Source organism: Nannospalax galili, unplaced genomic scaffold (genome assembly GCF_000622305.1).
Source record: "Nannospalax galili isolate Female #2095 unplaced genomic scaffold, S.galili_v1.0 scaffold279, whole genome shotgun sequence".
NCBI lineage: Eukaryota > Metazoa > Chordata > Mammalia > Rodentia > Spalacidae > Nannospalax > Nannospalax galili.
The window spans coordinates 2,895,633-2,911,278 of record NW_008343971.1 but is presented as its reverse complement, the minus strand read 5'-3'; the positions used below and the strand labels follow the sequence as shown (position 1 = coordinate 2,911,278).

The following is a 15,646-nucleotide window of genomic DNA, read 5'->3' as shown; positions in this document are numbered from 1 at the left end:
TGATGATGGCACCCAGTAGACTGATAGAGTGAGAAGGAGAGAGAAAACTGAACATGGGCCCATGGCACAAAGAGTTTAACTCTGATCATTTCTTGTTCTCCAAGAGTTTGTCCTTCCTCACCCCAAGCATAAAAGCTGAGCAGCACATGAGCTTGCACATGAGTTTAGGCCGTTCTCATCTACTTTTACAAAGACACACAATGGCAGGTGACACTGCTGACCTCTGGGAAGAAAAGGACAGCTGAGGGATGATTGTGGGAGGGAGCTTGTCTTTCTGTTTCGTATGCCTTTTTTTATTCTTTCTTTATTTTTTTTAGATACAGTCTCATGTAGCCAGGGCTGGTCTTGAACATATTATATAGGCAAGGATGACTTTGAACTTTTGATCATCCTGCCTCTACCTCCAGAGCTCTGGGATCACAGGCATGTGCTTAGTTTTATGCAGTGTTGGGGATCAAACCCAACATGTGGGCTAGGAAAGCACTCTACCAACTGAGTTACATCCCCAGTCACTTTCTATCCTTTAAATGTAATACTATGTGATTGTATCATCTAATAACAAAGAAAATTCCAGCAGTGTTAGGTAGCGATAACTGGGCTTTCTTTAGGTGACGTTTCTCTATCCCTGAGGGACAGGGAAGAAGAATGGGCTTGGGGTGACACTGTAGGCCAAGTCCCAGTGCTAGAGAGGCTCAGATTTACCTTTCTAGTGAGCCTCTGGGTCCACAGGCATCCTGCCAGGCCCAAGAGGGGTGGGAGTCATTGGTACATGTTGTACTCTCTAGCACAGGGCATTTCGTACTGAACTGCCCACAGGCCTGGACAGCCTGAGCTGCTGAGTGAGAGGGTCCAGAAGGTGGGTGTATGACCACCCAGCAAAGATCAGATATAGCTGAGGAGAAAAGGTAGAGCCCAGGTAGGACTGGATAGGGTAGAAAGGTGTTTGAATGAGAATGTCCCCGATAGGCTCCAAGTATTTGGGCATTCTGTCCCTAGTTGGTGGTACTGTTTTGGGAGGTCTTAGGTGTGGCCATGCTGGAAGAAGCATATCACTTAAAGAGTTCTTAAACCTTGCTGGATCTCAAGTCACTCTCGTTTCCTGTGCCTGCTTGAAGATGTGAGAGCTTGCCTTCCGCTCCTCTTCCAACCACCTCTGCCACCATGCCTCCCAGCCATGATGGGCGCTTGTCCCTTTGGATCTGTAAGCTCAAATAAACTCTTCCTTCTATAAGTTGCTTTGGTTAGTGTTTCTATCACAGCAACAGAAAAGTAATTAAGACAAAAGACCTCATCCAACTCCAGCGTTGGAAGGGAGGCAGGTATGGCCACTGGCTGCTGATTGTTGGCTGGAACTGAAAACGGGCATCCTTCCTGTGAATCTCCTGTTGCATTTAATCCACATCACAAGTTTCCCTGATGAAATTCCTACCTGTTGGTAGAGATTTTGTTATTGTTACTTTTTATTGGTTTGTTTTGCAGTGTTAGGGATTGAACCCAGGGCTTTATGCAAGCTAAGCAAGCACTCTACCACTGAGCACTGGGTATGCCCAGCCCATGGACCATCACTTTTAAAGCTAGAGCTGTAGATCAGTGGAAGAGTGCTTGCCTAGCATATACAAGGCTCCAAGTTCAATCCCTAGTACCTCAATCAATCAACAAAGTAAAATCAACTTGTCATGTCATGGGCTAGAGAGGAACCAGTCCCAAAGTTCCCTGCTTGGCCTAAGAAGCACCACTGGTTTTAGGAAGGCTTCTGGCATGGAGAACTTGGCCAGTACCAAGGGATCTCTGAGACCCCTCCTGCACTGGTTGTTGATTACATAGACTGTTTGCTGCCTCAGTAGCTGAGTTAGGCAGGTGAATGACTTGGAAATAGAGGAGCTAAAATGTCCCTGGTTTTCCTGTTCCTCTTTGTTACCCTTTCCCTGAGAGCAGGAGGCAAAGCAGGGAGGCTCCTGGGAGCCTCCGTCTTTAATTCTCAAGTCCTGGCAACCAGTCCTGCAGCTGATGCAAGGCCTAGAGTAAATGAGCTCAGCCACTCCCCAACACTAGGAGCCACTGACAAACTCATTCATCCACTGTTTCCTTTCAGATCTATTCCTCCTGGAAGCAGAGTGAGACCAGCTAAGGACCTGGAAGCAGACTTTGCTTGGACACAGAGCATTTCTGAGCCAACACCAAAGCCTGAGAATAGTGCCCCTGCAAGACCTGCTCAATGGACACGGAGGGCCTGGGCATCCATGCCAGCCCACTTCCTCTTACCTGAGGTGGTCTAGAGTTACCCACTTAAAAGGTGAACCTCTCTCCACTTGCCTTCCCTGTCCTTCAGAAAGTTGTGATATCCTACAAGAACGTGTGTGTTCACCTAGCAAGTTTCCTCTTTTATTGAAATAAATAAATGCCGGGCTGGAGAGATGACTTTAGTTAAGAGCAACCACACGGCACCTAACAATGTTCATAACTGCATTTCCAGGGGAATCCAGTGCCCTCTTCTGATTTCCATGGCCTTTGCATTACACTGGTACACTTATACATGCAGGTGATACACTCAATACACATAAAATACACATAAAATAAAATTTAAAAGTGAATAAATGTAATCTGTAGCTCACACAGGTGGGTGGGCACTAAAGAAAAGCCAGTACCTAGGAACAGGACTCAACATTGCTTTCTCTCTCTCACTCTTGCTCTTGCTCTTGGTCTCGCTCTCTGCCCAACTCCTTCAGACAGACTGCAGCCACATGGTGGGGAAGGGGATCATTTGCAACCAAAATTCAGGTTTAGAAAGGAATTCTGTCTCTCAACATTAGTATATCCATTTTAGAGAAGGTTCCGATGGTCCCTGTTTGGCCCCAGCTAGTCTTAGGATGTATGCCTTTTATTGAAAAGATTTACTTTTATTTTATGTGTATGAATGTTTTATCTGCATATATGTAAGTACACCGTATGTGCGCAGAGCCCATGGAGGCCAGAAGAGAAAATCAGATCCCCTGGAACTAGAGTTAAAGATGGTTTTGAGCAGCCACATGGGTGCTGGTAACCGAACCTGGGTCTTCTGTAAGAGCAGCAAGTGCTCTTGATGGCTGAGTCATCTCTCCAGCTCCTATTCCTCTCTCCCTAACCCCTTAAAAAAAAAAAAATAGGGTCTCTCAATATAACCCTAGCTGACATATAATGCTCCATGTACACCAGGGTAGATTTGAACTCACAGAGATCTCTCTGCCTTTGCTTCCCAAGTGCTGGGATTACAAGCGTGCACAAGCACACCTGGCTTGCGTGTGTGTGTGTGTGTGTGTGTGTCCATGTACATGTGGATGCTAGAAGTCAGCATTAGATGTCTTTTTCAGTCACATTCTACCTTATTTTTTTTAAATGGGGTTTCTCACAGAGTCTGGAGCTCACCATTTCAGCTAGACTGGCTGGTCATTAAGCCCCTCCTGGCTCCACTTTCCCAGTACTGGGGTTATAGATACACTCTGCTGCACTGAGTTTTTACCTGGGTGCTGGGACCCTGACCCTGGGTCTTCATGCTTACACAGCAGGCACTTTACTGACTGAACCATCTCCTCAGCCCTCACCTACCTGGTCTTATAGTGGAGAAAGTAAATTTTGGCCGGCTTGAGCTAACCTGTCTTAAAATAGAAAAGGGTAGGGTAGGAGTAGGAAGAAAAATAGATTATATTGCCAGGAAAATGATGGGAATATGGGCCAACAAAGCATTAATTTTTATGGCATTTTCCATGCATAGATGGAGAGGGAGAGGTGACTGGATACAACAAAAGTATGAGTGGCTCAGCCTGGACCAAACTTAAGATTCTCTTATCTTCTTTTTTATTTTTTTGGTCTTTTTGAGACAGTGTCTCCCTGTAGCCCCAGCTGGCCTGGAACTCGCTATGTAGACCAGGCTGGGCTCGAACTCACAGAGATCCACCTGCCTCTGCCTCCTAAGTGCTGAGATTAAAGACGAATGCCACCGTACCCAGCTAAGATTCTTCTATGTTTCTATCATCAGGCTGCAAACCATAGCCGCAAGCCTGGGACAGTTACTCAGATTGCACTGTGAGCCTGGTAGATGTGGTTTGGCCTGGGCTGTAGCTTTCATACTTTTCTTTTTCATACTTTTCCCAACTGCGTGCTTCCTGACCTCCCCTTGTCCTTATAGACAGATAAACCAGTGTCTATCACACATGGCATTTCTCAAGGACTTGATCACCTCAGTTGGTGGCTGCCTGGAAATTCTGTAGTTTGGACTGTTGGCTGAATGAAAAATGAAGAGGTGCTTGACAGGATACTGGAGTAGTGAAAAGTCAAGGGGCCTGTCTAGCCCGAATCACACACAGTAACACCTGCAGTCCCCATCTCTCTCCTCCTTGCCTGTGTGCTGGCTCTCTGACCATTCCACACTTCAAAGCTAGCTCCCTCTTGCATCCCAGTCCTGCTCATACACTCAATGGATCCCCAGTGTCCCTACTTCTTACCTAGCCTCCCAGGCTCCTCCAGACCTAGCCTCTGCTGCCTCTGAGCTTCCCCTCCCCCCACCCGCTGGTCTGGCTTTCACGTAGAATGACAAAGAGCCTGGGAAATATAATGGTTGCTAGCTACATGTGGCTATACACAGACCACTTGAAAGTAATTTGTTAACTAATTAACTATAGCCTGAGGATTAGCTCAGTTGATAGAGTGTGTTTGCCTGACACACATGAAGCCTGGGTACCATCCTCATTATGGAATAAAATGGTTGCGTTAGTACAATTCTGTAATTTCAGCAATCAAGAGGTGGTGGCAGGAGGATCAGGAGTTCAAGGGTTCAAGGTCATTCTTGGCTACATAGCAAGTTCCAGGCCAGCCTGGACAAAATGAGATTAAAAAAAAAAAAAAAAAAAAAAAAAAGGCCTGGATTGGCCTTTCTTCTTAAAGGAAGCCCAGATCATCAGCAGAGAAAGACTCAGAATAGACGACTTATTTGGTAAAATTTTCAACAAATACTTGCTACCAACTGTATTCAAGGCTCTAACTACATACAGAGCAGGAGTAGTATGTTAGTCCTAGGAATGAAAAGGCTTAGAGATGCTGTGAGCAGCAGGGCTGGGAGGAGGCAGAGAAGGTACAAAGGGCCAGTCTGGTTGGGGAGGCTCTCTGGAAAAGGAGAGATGCCTTGCTAAGCCAGTATACATCTACCTTACTAGACCAGCTCTCTAAGCCATGTCCTTTTTTAAGAAAAAACAGGGCTGAAGAGACGGCTCAGTAGTTAAGAGCACTGGCTGTTCTTGCAGAAGCCCCAGGTTCAAATCTCAGCACCCACATGGTGGCTAACAACCGTCTGTAATTCCAATTCCAGGGGATCTGACACCTTCTTCTGACCTCCTTGCATGGCACAAGTATATTTACATGCATTCAGGCAATACACTCATACACATAAAATAAAAATAATAAAACATCTAAAAATAAGCGTGGTGGTGCTATTGTGGAGGTGGAAAGTTTTTTGCAATGTGATGGTAATTAAGAACTTTGAATGGGGAACCCTCTTAAGAGACAGGTATGGGGGAGGTGAGCAGGAGTCTCCCATCCCCCCTCCATTGCCCAGGATGGAAGTCTTTGTTTTCCAAAGTTTTCACATTCCTGTTAAGTTTGCAGCCATGTTACCTTGCTTAGTTATCAGTTAAGTGCCTTTTACTTCATTGTCACCTCTGTGCTCTTTTGCCTTTTATTTGCATTTCCCCACACATGAGTAATAAAAGCCCCCAAAACTTGAGGTCTGACTCCTTTGATTCCTGGTGTCAGTCCTGCTAACATCGAATTAAATTTCCTCTCCTTACCTGACTTCAGCTGTAACAGTCCATGCCTTTAATCCCAGTGCTCAGGAGACAGAGGCAGGCAGATCTCTGTGAGCTCAAGGCCAGCCTGGTCTACATAGTGAGTTCTGGGCCAGCTGGGACTACAGGGAGACTCTGTCTCGAAAAAGAGCAAAAAATAATAAATAAAATAAAATAAATAAAAATTTTAAAAACCCACAACACTTGTTTATTGAGAGGAGGCCAGTGCTAATGTGGAGGCCAGAGGAGTTGGTTCTCTCCTTCCACCTGAACTCAGGTGATCAGGTTTGGTGGTAAGCACCCCCACCCTCTGAGCCATCTCACTGACCATTTTCTTTTCTGCCATCTAGGGCTCTAAATACATACTGTCCCCACTGCCTAGGATTGCAGCCACCCTTTTTCTTTGGGGAGGCAAGAAATGGAGACTAGTTTGGGGGTTTTCAGTTTTCATTTTTTAAAAATTTTTATTTATGTGTATGCACGTATTGTCTGCATGTAGGTAAGTGCACCTGTGTCATGCAGTGCCCGAGGACAGCAGAGGCTGTCAGATCACCTGGAACTGGAGTTACAGACAGTTGTTAGCTGCCATGTGGTGCTGGGTCTTCTGCAAGAACAACCAGTGTTCTTAACTGCTGAGCCATCTCTCCAGCCCCTAGTTTTCCTTTTTTTGAGAGTTTCACACTCTATAGTAGGCCTCAACCCCTGGAGGGCTGGGCTTTTAGGCATGCACCACCATACTAGCGGAGTCTCTCTTATGAGACAAGGATGGAGTCCTCCTGGGGCCTATAAAGTAAGTTTTCTGAGCTGTGAACTTGCAGGACGGATAAATTCGGAGCTCAGTAAAAATGAGCCTCAAAAGCCTTTGTATCCTGGAGGTGGAGGACTCCTCCGGAACTTACAAGACCCGGTCCTAGGGGCCAACGTCCCCAACCTCAAGAAGTCCCAAGGTGGCTGGCGAGATAAGGGCATGACCACCTCCCAGGGCCTAGAGCGACCTGCTTCCACCGAAAGTGCCAGCTGCTTGTCAGTCTCTCCCCAACCCACCCCTGCCGCCCTAGAGCAGGTTCATCCACCCAGCCTCCAGGCCTGAAGCCGCCTCCCTGCCGGGGCCCTGTCTGTAGGGGCTTACTGACCCGATTTCAGAGCAGGTTTGAGAGAGGGGAGTCAGAGTGCCGCCCTTGAGGCACTGGGTACTTAAACCTCCTAAGCGGAGGTTGGTGATCACGCAAAGACAATTATCTTCCCATCTATTACACACATTGGCAGCTACAGCCTGGGGTGGGTAATCTGCCTGAGCCGGCTATGACGAACGCAGGCTACAGCGAGCGCTCCGCCCCCGCCCCCGCCTCCGCCTCCCGCTTGCACTTCACCGGGTCCTGGCGTCCTCCCTCCCCAGCTGCCGCGGGTCGGCCGTGGCTTCCGTGTCATCCCACGCGCCTCCCAGCCCGACCACACTCCAGGGTCGCCCGGCAGGCAGACCTAGATGTATGAGGGTGCGTCGCGGCACCGGCAGGGTCCGGGGCCTTCCGTGCCAGCCCCGCATAGCTCCCCTTTGTTTCCCCACAGCTCCACACTTCTGCGGAGTCACGGTCACATGGCGCTTCCGGCACTTGGTGTACCGGGCTCCACGCCAGGGCCTGGAGTCGTCCCCGCCCTAGGCCAGCCGGTCTCCTGCTGGCCGCCAGCCCGGCTCCAAGCCCCTCATGCCCGCTGGGCCTACGCCCTGCCAACCAGCTCTGCTCCTGGTCGCAGGGCCTTCTGCGTCCACTGCCCCACACTCCCAGTGCCTCTGTTCAGGATTTCTAGCTTTCTATCCAAGACTTCAGCGTGCACACTCCGTTGTCTCCGGAGGTCTACCAATTCTAGACCGCATCAAGGCTCGCAGCATCAGTCTTCCCTCCTCCAGAAACCCTATAGGTGCAGACATTCCATCATTGGGGTAGCAGAGTCAGCCTTGAGCTTCCCTGCCCAAGGCTAACAAGCAAAAAAGAAAAGTCAGCCAGTGGCTTGGCCTTCCTCTTCATCAGCACAGAACAAAAATGAGCAAAAGCCTGTCTACTAGTCTACTAGGTCTACCAGGGGTACCCTGTCTACCAGGTCCCTTTCTGCTGCAGCCTAGCGTAAGGACTAGCCGGCACAGCAAAATATCTCCTGGCCAATCCGCCCTGTGACTCTTAGAGACTGAGCCCTGGGCGTTGCCTCTAATTCTTTTAGCAGATTTGAGATTCATCCAAGGAGCTAGTGAGATGACTCAGTGCTTGGGGAGCACTTGCTATTCTTCCGGAGGACCCGAATTCTCTTCCCCATACCCACCTCAGTCTGTTCACAGTCTCCTGTAGCTCCAGCTCAGGGAATTCAAGACAGTCTCCTGCATGCACGTGCACAGATCCTCACAAAGGCGCACATACACATAATTTTAAAAAGAAGTCTTTTTAAAAAAGAATTATTTCAATAAAGGTTTATTGAAAGTATACTGTGTGCTGGGAAGCCTAGTCCCTTCCAGAGGGTGCTAACCCCCAAGAGAAGGAGGCAGGGAAGGATCCCCTTGGCTAGCTAAGCAGTGCCCTTTTCTGAAGAGGCCACTTCTCCCAGAAGCCATCCTCTCCAGGCAGCTCTTCCTAGTGCCTCTCGTTTGGGACCTGCAGGGACTTTGGGGTAGATGGGCTGGGGAGGGAAAGGAAGGTAGCCCAAAGTGGGAGGGGATGGGGAAGGAGCACACTGTGGTCTAGAGATGGATTTGTATGTCACTATTTCTTCAGGGCTTGGTGGGGAAAAGCAGGCAAGTGAATCCCCGGCTGCCACTGTGTCTGTCCACAAGGGGTAGGGGGTGCTTCATGTAGTGCTGAACCATGGCTGCCACTGAGGAGAATTGCTGCACAAAGAAGGCAGGGCATCTGTGAGTCCTCGAGCTTCATTCTGTCAGGAACCACCTAGGGCAACTGTGGGGCCTGGAGGGGAGCTGGCTGGCATTTTTCTAGATGTTTTTCTTCACAGTGCCCCATGAAATTTCAGTGCCAGTTTGGTGCTTGGTTCTAAGCCTCATGCAGCTTTCCTGCAACTGCACCCTTGAGTGAGCTGCTGGTCAGCCTCAGCATTCCAGAGCCAGGTAAAAATTACTTTAGGGCTAGGCCTCTGCCCTCTCCTCAAGGGGAGCTGAATGGTGTATGACTGTCTCTGGTCTGTACCCTAGCAATTTCTGGGGGCAAAATGGAGTCCTTAGAGGATCCTGCCCTTCTCCCAGATGGTCTTATTGCCCCCACCGTGACCCTGTGAAGACAGCCATGGCAGGAGGGGGCAAAATGCCCCTGAGGAAGGCAGGCGTCTTTTCAAAGCACCAGGTTTCTGGGAAGAAGTTCAGGGCTTTAGCCTCTGTCATTTTCTCCCCCTTTTCTTCCCTTCTTTCCTCCCTTGCTCTGTGTGTGTGTGTGTGTGTGTGTGTGTGTGTGTGTGTGTGTAGAGAGAGAACAGAAGACAACTTCAGTTGTTGTCCCTCAAAAAATAAAAAAATCCACCGCATTTATTTGTTTTTTTTTTTTTTTAACAGGATCTCACTCCATAGTCCTGGCTCACCTGGAACTCACAGAGATCTACTTGCCTCTGCCTCCCAAGTACTGGGATTAAAGGCATGGGCCACCATACCCAGCTACAGTCTCTCACTGGCCTGAGGCTCACCGTGGAGACTGACTACCTAATAAACCCCATGGTTACCCCTGTCTCTGCCTTGCCAGCACTGGGATTACAAGCCCACGTCATCACACCTGCCTTATTTTACATGGGTTCTGGGGATCAAACTCAGGTCCTCACAGTGCAAGAAATAAGCACTTGCCAGGCATGGTGGTGCACACATTTAGTCCCAGCACTCGGGAGGCAGAGGCACATGAATCTCTGTGAGTTCAAGGCCAGCGGGGTCTACATAGCAAGTTCCAGGCCAGCTGGGGCTACAGGGACACCCTGTCTCAAAAACAAAGAGACAAGCACTTTACAGACTGTGCTATCTCAGAGCCTCTAGCCTCTGTCACAGAAAAAAATTGCGACTCGGTATTTTCCCGAAACACACACGTGCTTTTTGACCAGGCTTAGAGTGCTGCACTGTGGCCCACCTTGTTGATTAGGCCCATGACTCCTCTATTACTCACCTCTTCATGATTCCTGCCCTCCCGGCCCAGGGCATAGTGGTGCCCACCATCCAGCTGCCGGATGGGAATGTTGAAGACCCGACCTCGGAGGAGTACTGCCAGGGTAAAGGGCTGGGAGCTGTGAGGTCCCGAGCTGAGGCGCACAGTATAGGCTCCATCCTGTGAAGGAGACCCCAGCCATGAATTTCATCTTCCAGTTGCCCATGCCGGGCCCTGACCAGTCATGTCAAGTGCCTCCCTGACCCTTTGCTCCTGCTAGCTTAACCAGCCACAGTCAATGAGCAGAAGGGATTTTGGAGAAGGCCAGGAGTCTGCAATGCCTACCTTTTGGAAGCGGAGCAGGGCTCTCTCAACAGCTTGACGGTCATAGTTTCCTGAATACCAAGGCTGACCCAGCAGGCTCTTGTCCTATACACACACACATACACACACACGAGAGAGAGAGAGAGAGAGAGAGAGAGAGAGAGAGAGAGAGAGAGCAAGAGAGACCCAGACTCAGAGATGTGTTAGAGCACTGAATTAGGCATGGAGAGCAAAGAACCCCAGTTATTTGTGTTCACATCTGCCAGCCTGAGACTGAGCCCCACGGCAAAACCAAGTAGTGTTTGTGCCTGGGAACAGCACAGTGCTGCACACGTGTTCAGTGTATGCATATTCTTTGCAGTGGAGCATGCCCCAGGCCAGGAGGGCTCCTTGGCAAAGATCCAAAGGCTCTGCCATCCACTCGCCTCACCCACAGCCTGCTCCCCTCTTCTGCTCACCTCAGCAGTAGAGGTGCTCAGCATAGGGGCTGCACAGTGAATTGACGGCTTCTTCGCTGCTGAAAAAAGCAGAGCAGAGAGCTGGAGCAAGGAAAGGATTGGGCTAAGAAGGCTCTGGCTTTTGTGGAACAGCTTTATGGTGGGGGCAGAAGCAGAGGATGAAATAGAGTAAATAGGTCTGAAGCCCAAGGCAGGGTATCCAGTGCTCAATCCCTCTGTTCCCCAGGTCCAGCATTCTGGTAAAACCCACCAGACAGGCCTTTTTTGACTTCCAAGTGAGGACTGATCTTGTGACACCGACTGGGACCTTCCCGGTTTAATGCAGATCCTGAGAAATGCCCAAGAAGGTCCTGTCAGGCCTGATCTCAGCAGAAGCCAGAGCTGCCAGGACTACCTCAATGCAATGGGGCCTGAGGGTCTGAAGGGGGCCTGTTGCCTGCAGGGCTGGGAAAGGTAGGATCCTAGCAGGACAGCTCCATTCATGCTGAAAGTACACGTACTTACCTTTTGATGTAGCTTCCACTGCTCCCTGGGATACAGGAGGTCTGGTTAGGTGAGAGCTGGTCCTGCAGGCCCAAAGCCTGAAGTCCCACCCGAGTCTCCCTCCTGACCCTCTCAGCTTTCCCCTTGACTACTAGCCTCTTACATTCCAAGCTTCCTGGGAAGCAATGGTGGGCCTGCAGGGAAAAAATTGGGGAACAGAGTTCAGAGGCTTTATCACCTTCAGGAGAAAGAACTCAGTGAATCCAGTATCCCAAGTGGTGCTCTGCCACTGTTGCCACTTACCTGGGCACTACAGATGTCCTTGGCAGAGGGACTTGGGGCATCAGGACTTGAGAGCTTAGACTTCTGGTCAAGGCTGGGACTGGAACAGAGAGAGCAGGCTAGGCTAGGCTGGACCCCAGGCAGGGAAGTTCAGGCTGATCAGAAAGGGACTGAGAACAGCTTAAAGGTCTACTCTGTTCTAGGTCTCTCAGGGCCCTTCTCACCAGAGGGAGATGCCAATTTGGCAGCCTGGCTTCAGCAGCTAAGACATTCCACCCAGCCCTTGCTCTAAGTGTGTTACTTCTTTGGTAGGAAGTGTGGGTTCACCTGGACCAAAGGCAGACTTCGTGTCATCCAGGTGGGGTCTGAAGCTGAATGTATTAGGTGTGGTGGGGAGACAGGGAACAAAGATGTGGTGAGGAGAGAGTATGTGCATGGGTAGCTGAGGGCTTCAGGGATGGGATAAGAGCAGGTGTTCACCTGGATCCGGCTCACACTCCAGGTAGATGTCTTCCTCTGGTTTCTCTGCAGGGCCGGGTATCTAAGGTGGGAAGGGTATGTGGGACCATGAGTTTGCTCAGCCCTGGAGTTCCCCTTAGGAATAGAAGGCCTGTGCCTCAATCAGGGGGTAAAAGGGCAGGGAAGAAGCCACCAATTGAGAGGGAAGTGACTCTGATCACGTTACTCTCTCCTTATCCACATAGAAGGGGCATCTTACGAGTGACTTCCTCTTTAAAAGTGCCCACAGAGTGTGGAGGAAAAGCCCTGGGTGGCACCCTTGGGACTACTTACACCTGTGGTAGAGGGAAGGGATTCTGCTCTCGACCCTTCCCTTGCTTCCCAGGTCCCCACTTTACCCGTCAGCCTTCTAGCCAGACCCCTAGGATATGAGGTAGGGAAAGAGGTGGCTCACCACTCTAGCAGGTGCACCCCACCCTGCAAAGGAAAGAGAACCAACACTCATGAGCATCAAAGAGGAGGGGGCAGAGCATCTTTGGTGGCCGTGCTCCTCAGAGCCAGCCTCAAAGACCCAAGGGAAGTCATCCCATTCCTTCACACTTTGTCTTCAGAACCCTGTAGGGCCACCCGGCTTGAAACCCACCCAGTTTGCTAAGTTTGGCTCCAGATAACTTTGGGCTGGTTCAGAAAATCATAGCCACCCTGAAAGTCACAAAGGCTCACCAGCAACTGAGCAGAATCAGATGGAATATGCCTCAAGTGAGCTTTTGGCCTTGCGTAAAGGGAGGCTATTTCCCCCATAGCTTCTCAGATAGAGATGGATCAAGAGGTTCCTCCCTGTTCTGACATCCCAGAGTTCTGGGGTCATAGATCTCAGGGAACTGACCACAATAGCTAATCTCTGGACAGGAGGGGTAATCAGGTATGGATGGAATCAGAGTGGTGGCCCAAGGGTACTCCCATCAATGGGGATGTCTCAACAGGGAGGCTCCTGGAGGCACAGCAGCCTGCCCTTCTGACCTCTTCTTTCTAGAGTGCCCCTCATCTGACCCAGAGAGCACATCAGGGCAAGACAAGGCCTGGAGGTCAGAGCCTCTCCTGCGCCTGCCCAGGCACAGCAGTTCATGTCTCTGGGTTTGCGTTTCTTCATCTGTTTGCTGTGATGATATCTGGACTGTCTACCAGGTGAACTAGCAGGCAGGAGGCTCAGCTGGGATGTGTGCAGCCCAGTGAGAGACAAACCCCAAACTCTACCCCATGTGGAGGAAGACTCCTCTCCCAATGTGGAGCCACAGAAAGAAAGGGACACGCTCCCTTACCTTGCCTCCCAAAGACAGGTCCTTGCTTTGGGGTGGTCTGCAGGTTTGTTGCTGCCTTCAGCTGTGGGCACAATGGGTCTGGTGAGGGAGCAGGGAAACAGAGGCATGTGAAATGCAGAGATGATGGGGTGGAGCTATGTGCTGCTTTCAAAGCCAGAATGCAACTGCTTGGCATGATGATGCTTGCCTGAAATCCTGGCACTTAGGAAGTAGAGGCCAGAGGAGGAGGAGTTCAAGGCCAGCCTCAGTTGTATAGTAAGATTAAGGCCAGTCTGGACCATATGAGACTCTACCCAACCCTTCCCTTCCCCAGTAAAAGCCCAAACAAACAGATGCCAACCACTACAGTAAAAGTGTACCAGAAGACAATACTGTTGGCCTCTATTTGAGGCTCTTTCTTTATTGTGAATCTTTCCCTGTTTATCTTTTTATTCCTGTAAAATATAGAAGGAAAGTGATAGGGAGGAAAGTCAATAACTAGATGTCAGTGGGAATAGGAGTTAATGGAGGTTGGTAGCTGATCGCTTCTGGGTAGCAAGGTGTCATCCCACCCAGTCCAGGTGAGGGTAGCTGACTCCAGCCCCAGCCAGTGCAGAGGAGGGAGGGGGTGTCTTGCCAACCAGCTAGAGAAGAGTGACAGGACCCTCTAGGCAAGTGAGCGGAGTTACTGTTGGTTCACAGGCTCTGACTTCTAAAGCAACTGTCGCTGGAGGTTTCAGGGGCCTCTTGAATGCAAATGGGGGGAGGTGGCTTGCAAAGGAGATGCCTCCTAACATTTACTTACCAGGAAATGGTAGCCGGATGTAGGGCGAGTGGGAAAGGAGGTACTGGTGGGGAGGCCTCTAGCTTTGGAGAGCTGAGGCAGGGGTGGTGGTGGCTTAGATGGGCCCATGGGGCCAGAGCAATCTGGAAAAGACGCCATTGTGAATTGGGGAGGGGGAGTTCCCCCGGGTAGGATTTTCCTCCTTTTCTTCTTCCCTCCCTCGGTCCCCTCTGCTCATTGGCTTCTTGACAGCCCCGTTTCTATGGTAACTGGTGGCAGCCAGCTTCCCTGCCCCCACCTGGCCGAGCCCTAGAGCCCTGGAGGCGGAATGCCAGCGGTGACCGGCCACTCTGGGCACCCCCACCTTGGCTGGGAGGATGTGCGGAGCTCTCCGAGGGGGAACTACAGGCCCCCAAGGACAAAGTCGAGCTTCCTGCTTTGCGCTGTTGCCTTAGTTACCTCGCCCCTCCCTCCAGTTTCCTCCCCATTCTCCTTCCCTTCCATTCTCTTACCCTCCCTTCCTCCATCCCTCTGTCCTTTGCTCAGTCAAGAGGCCCCAGTGGCAGCCAACTGAAGCCTTCCCTCCCTGTCCCAGCTCCGGCAGAGGGAGGAGAGGCTAGGGCTGAGCTCTCTTCCTGTCTTACCCTGCTCAATCCCAGCCTCCCTGCCTCTCCTCAGCCCTCACCCAGATACAAGGCGTCCTCCTCAGCACCCGGAGGGTGTGCAGGGGCCAGACTGACTGGCAGAGCCTCAGATGGGGGCAGCTCGTATTTATCCTCCTCCTCCTCCTCTTTCTCCTGGGCTTTCAAGAATTGATACTGGGTACAGGGAAAATGAAAGGTGGAACGTTCAGGGCACTGGTAGCCCCTGTCTCCCTCTCCCCGCCCCAGCTTCAGCAGCTAGATTCACCTTGTGTCTCCAAGTCTCCGGGCCAGACAGGGGAATTGTGTTGGGAGCATCTTCTCTCCAAACTGGGACATCTGGACAGATAGACTGATCTTGCTTCCTCCCAGCCCACCCTCCTAGAACAATGCCTTGCTCCCTCCTTGGTAGAACAGACCATTTGCCCTTGACCATGGGCTTCAATCCTCAACTAAAGTAACCCATTGATGAACAGTAGCAGTGGAGGAGTCCAACTAGGCAGGCATATTGGAAACTTGGGGACCCCTCTTGCCTGTTCCCCCATGCGTGTTCCCTGTCCCCTCCACCCCTGATTCTAGCCAAGACAGGTGAGAGAACCAGGCTAATGTGACCCAGCTGTGCTGGATAATGGGAGCAGGTTGTCTAGAGTCACTCAGGGAGATCCAACTGTGGAGAAATCTAGTCTGCTGGGCTCCTCTGCCTCACAGTGTCACTTACCCATGCACCTGGCAGGTGGGAGTGGTGGCCCCAACCTGTAAGCAGACTCTACTCAACTCTGCCCAAGGAATTTGTGTCTGCCTGACACTGAGCTCTAGGACATTCAAATCTATAACTGTGAATGCCCCCCAGGAATTATGTGACACAGTGGGCTTGAGGTCAGGGCAACAGGAAGAGGAGGCTGGGGGCAGAGCTGGTGGACTTTGGGTTTTATAAAGCTGGGTGAGTTGGTATGCTAGGGAAGCTAAGGGGAGGAGAAGCCCCAGTGTTG

General features: G+C 50.7%; 1 protein-coding gene and 1 long non-coding RNA gene across 9 annotated transcripts; both read right to left on the bottom strand.

Annotated features, from left to right (window-relative positions):
* Positions 1 to 1,202: 1,202 nt before the first annotated feature.
* On the bottom strand, positions 1,203 to 7,085 carry LOC115071571. The gene is made up of 3 exons (XR_003850667.1): positions 6,947 to 7,085; positions 5,817 to 5,948; positions 1,203 to 1,429 (listed from the first exon to the last, which is right to left on the bottom strand). It is a non-coding gene; the product is annotated as an uncharacterized LOC115071571 (long non-coding RNA).
* A 1,207-nt stretch (positions 7,086 to 8,292) lies between these two features.
* On the bottom strand, positions 8,293 to 14,754 carry Sh2d6 (SH2 domain containing 6). Of its 8 annotated transcripts, none has more exons than XM_008840271.1 (13): positions 14,702 to 14,754; positions 14,038 to 14,159; positions 13,254 to 13,314; positions 12,389 to 12,411; positions 11,956 to 12,016; positions 11,497 to 11,575; positions 11,357 to 11,387; positions 11,215 to 11,239; positions 10,961 to 11,038; positions 10,711 to 10,766; positions 10,274 to 10,357; positions 9,950 to 10,108; positions 8,293 to 8,685 (listed from the first exon to the last, which is right to left on the bottom strand). In XM_008840271.1, exons 2-13 carry the CDS (start codon positions 14,143 to 14,145, stop codon positions 8,569 to 8,571), a joined length of 882 nt encoding a protein of 293 aa, XP_008838493.1. In that variant the 5' UTR covers positions 14,146 to 14,159; positions 14,702 to 14,754; the 3' UTR covers positions 8,293 to 8,568. The 8 variants fall into 8 exon arrangements, with proteins under 8 accessions (XP_008838493.1, XP_008838490.1, XP_008838487.1 ...); XM_008840268.1 differs by having other exon boundaries at positions 10,711 to 10,769; positions 14,661 to 14,719; XM_008840265.1 differs by lacking the exon at positions 14,702 to 14,754 and adding an exon at positions 14,599 to 14,672 and having other exon boundaries at positions 10,711 to 10,769.
* Positions 14,755 to 15,646: the final 892 nt, after the last annotated feature.

Coding starts and splice junctions, on each gene's coding strand:
- Sh2d6 (XM_008840268.1), bottom strand. CDS start 14,145: ATGGGCCCATCTAAGCCACCACCACCCCTGCCTCAGCTCTCCAAAGCT. Junction 10,109..10,273: donor CCCTGCTCCGCTTCCAAAAG/GTAGGCATTGCA, acceptor TCTCCTTCACAG/GATGGAGCCTATACTGTGCG. Junction 8,686..9,949: donor AGGGCAGGAATCATGAAGAG/GTGAGTAATAGA, acceptor TTCTTTGTGCAG/CAATTCTCCTCAGTGGCAGC.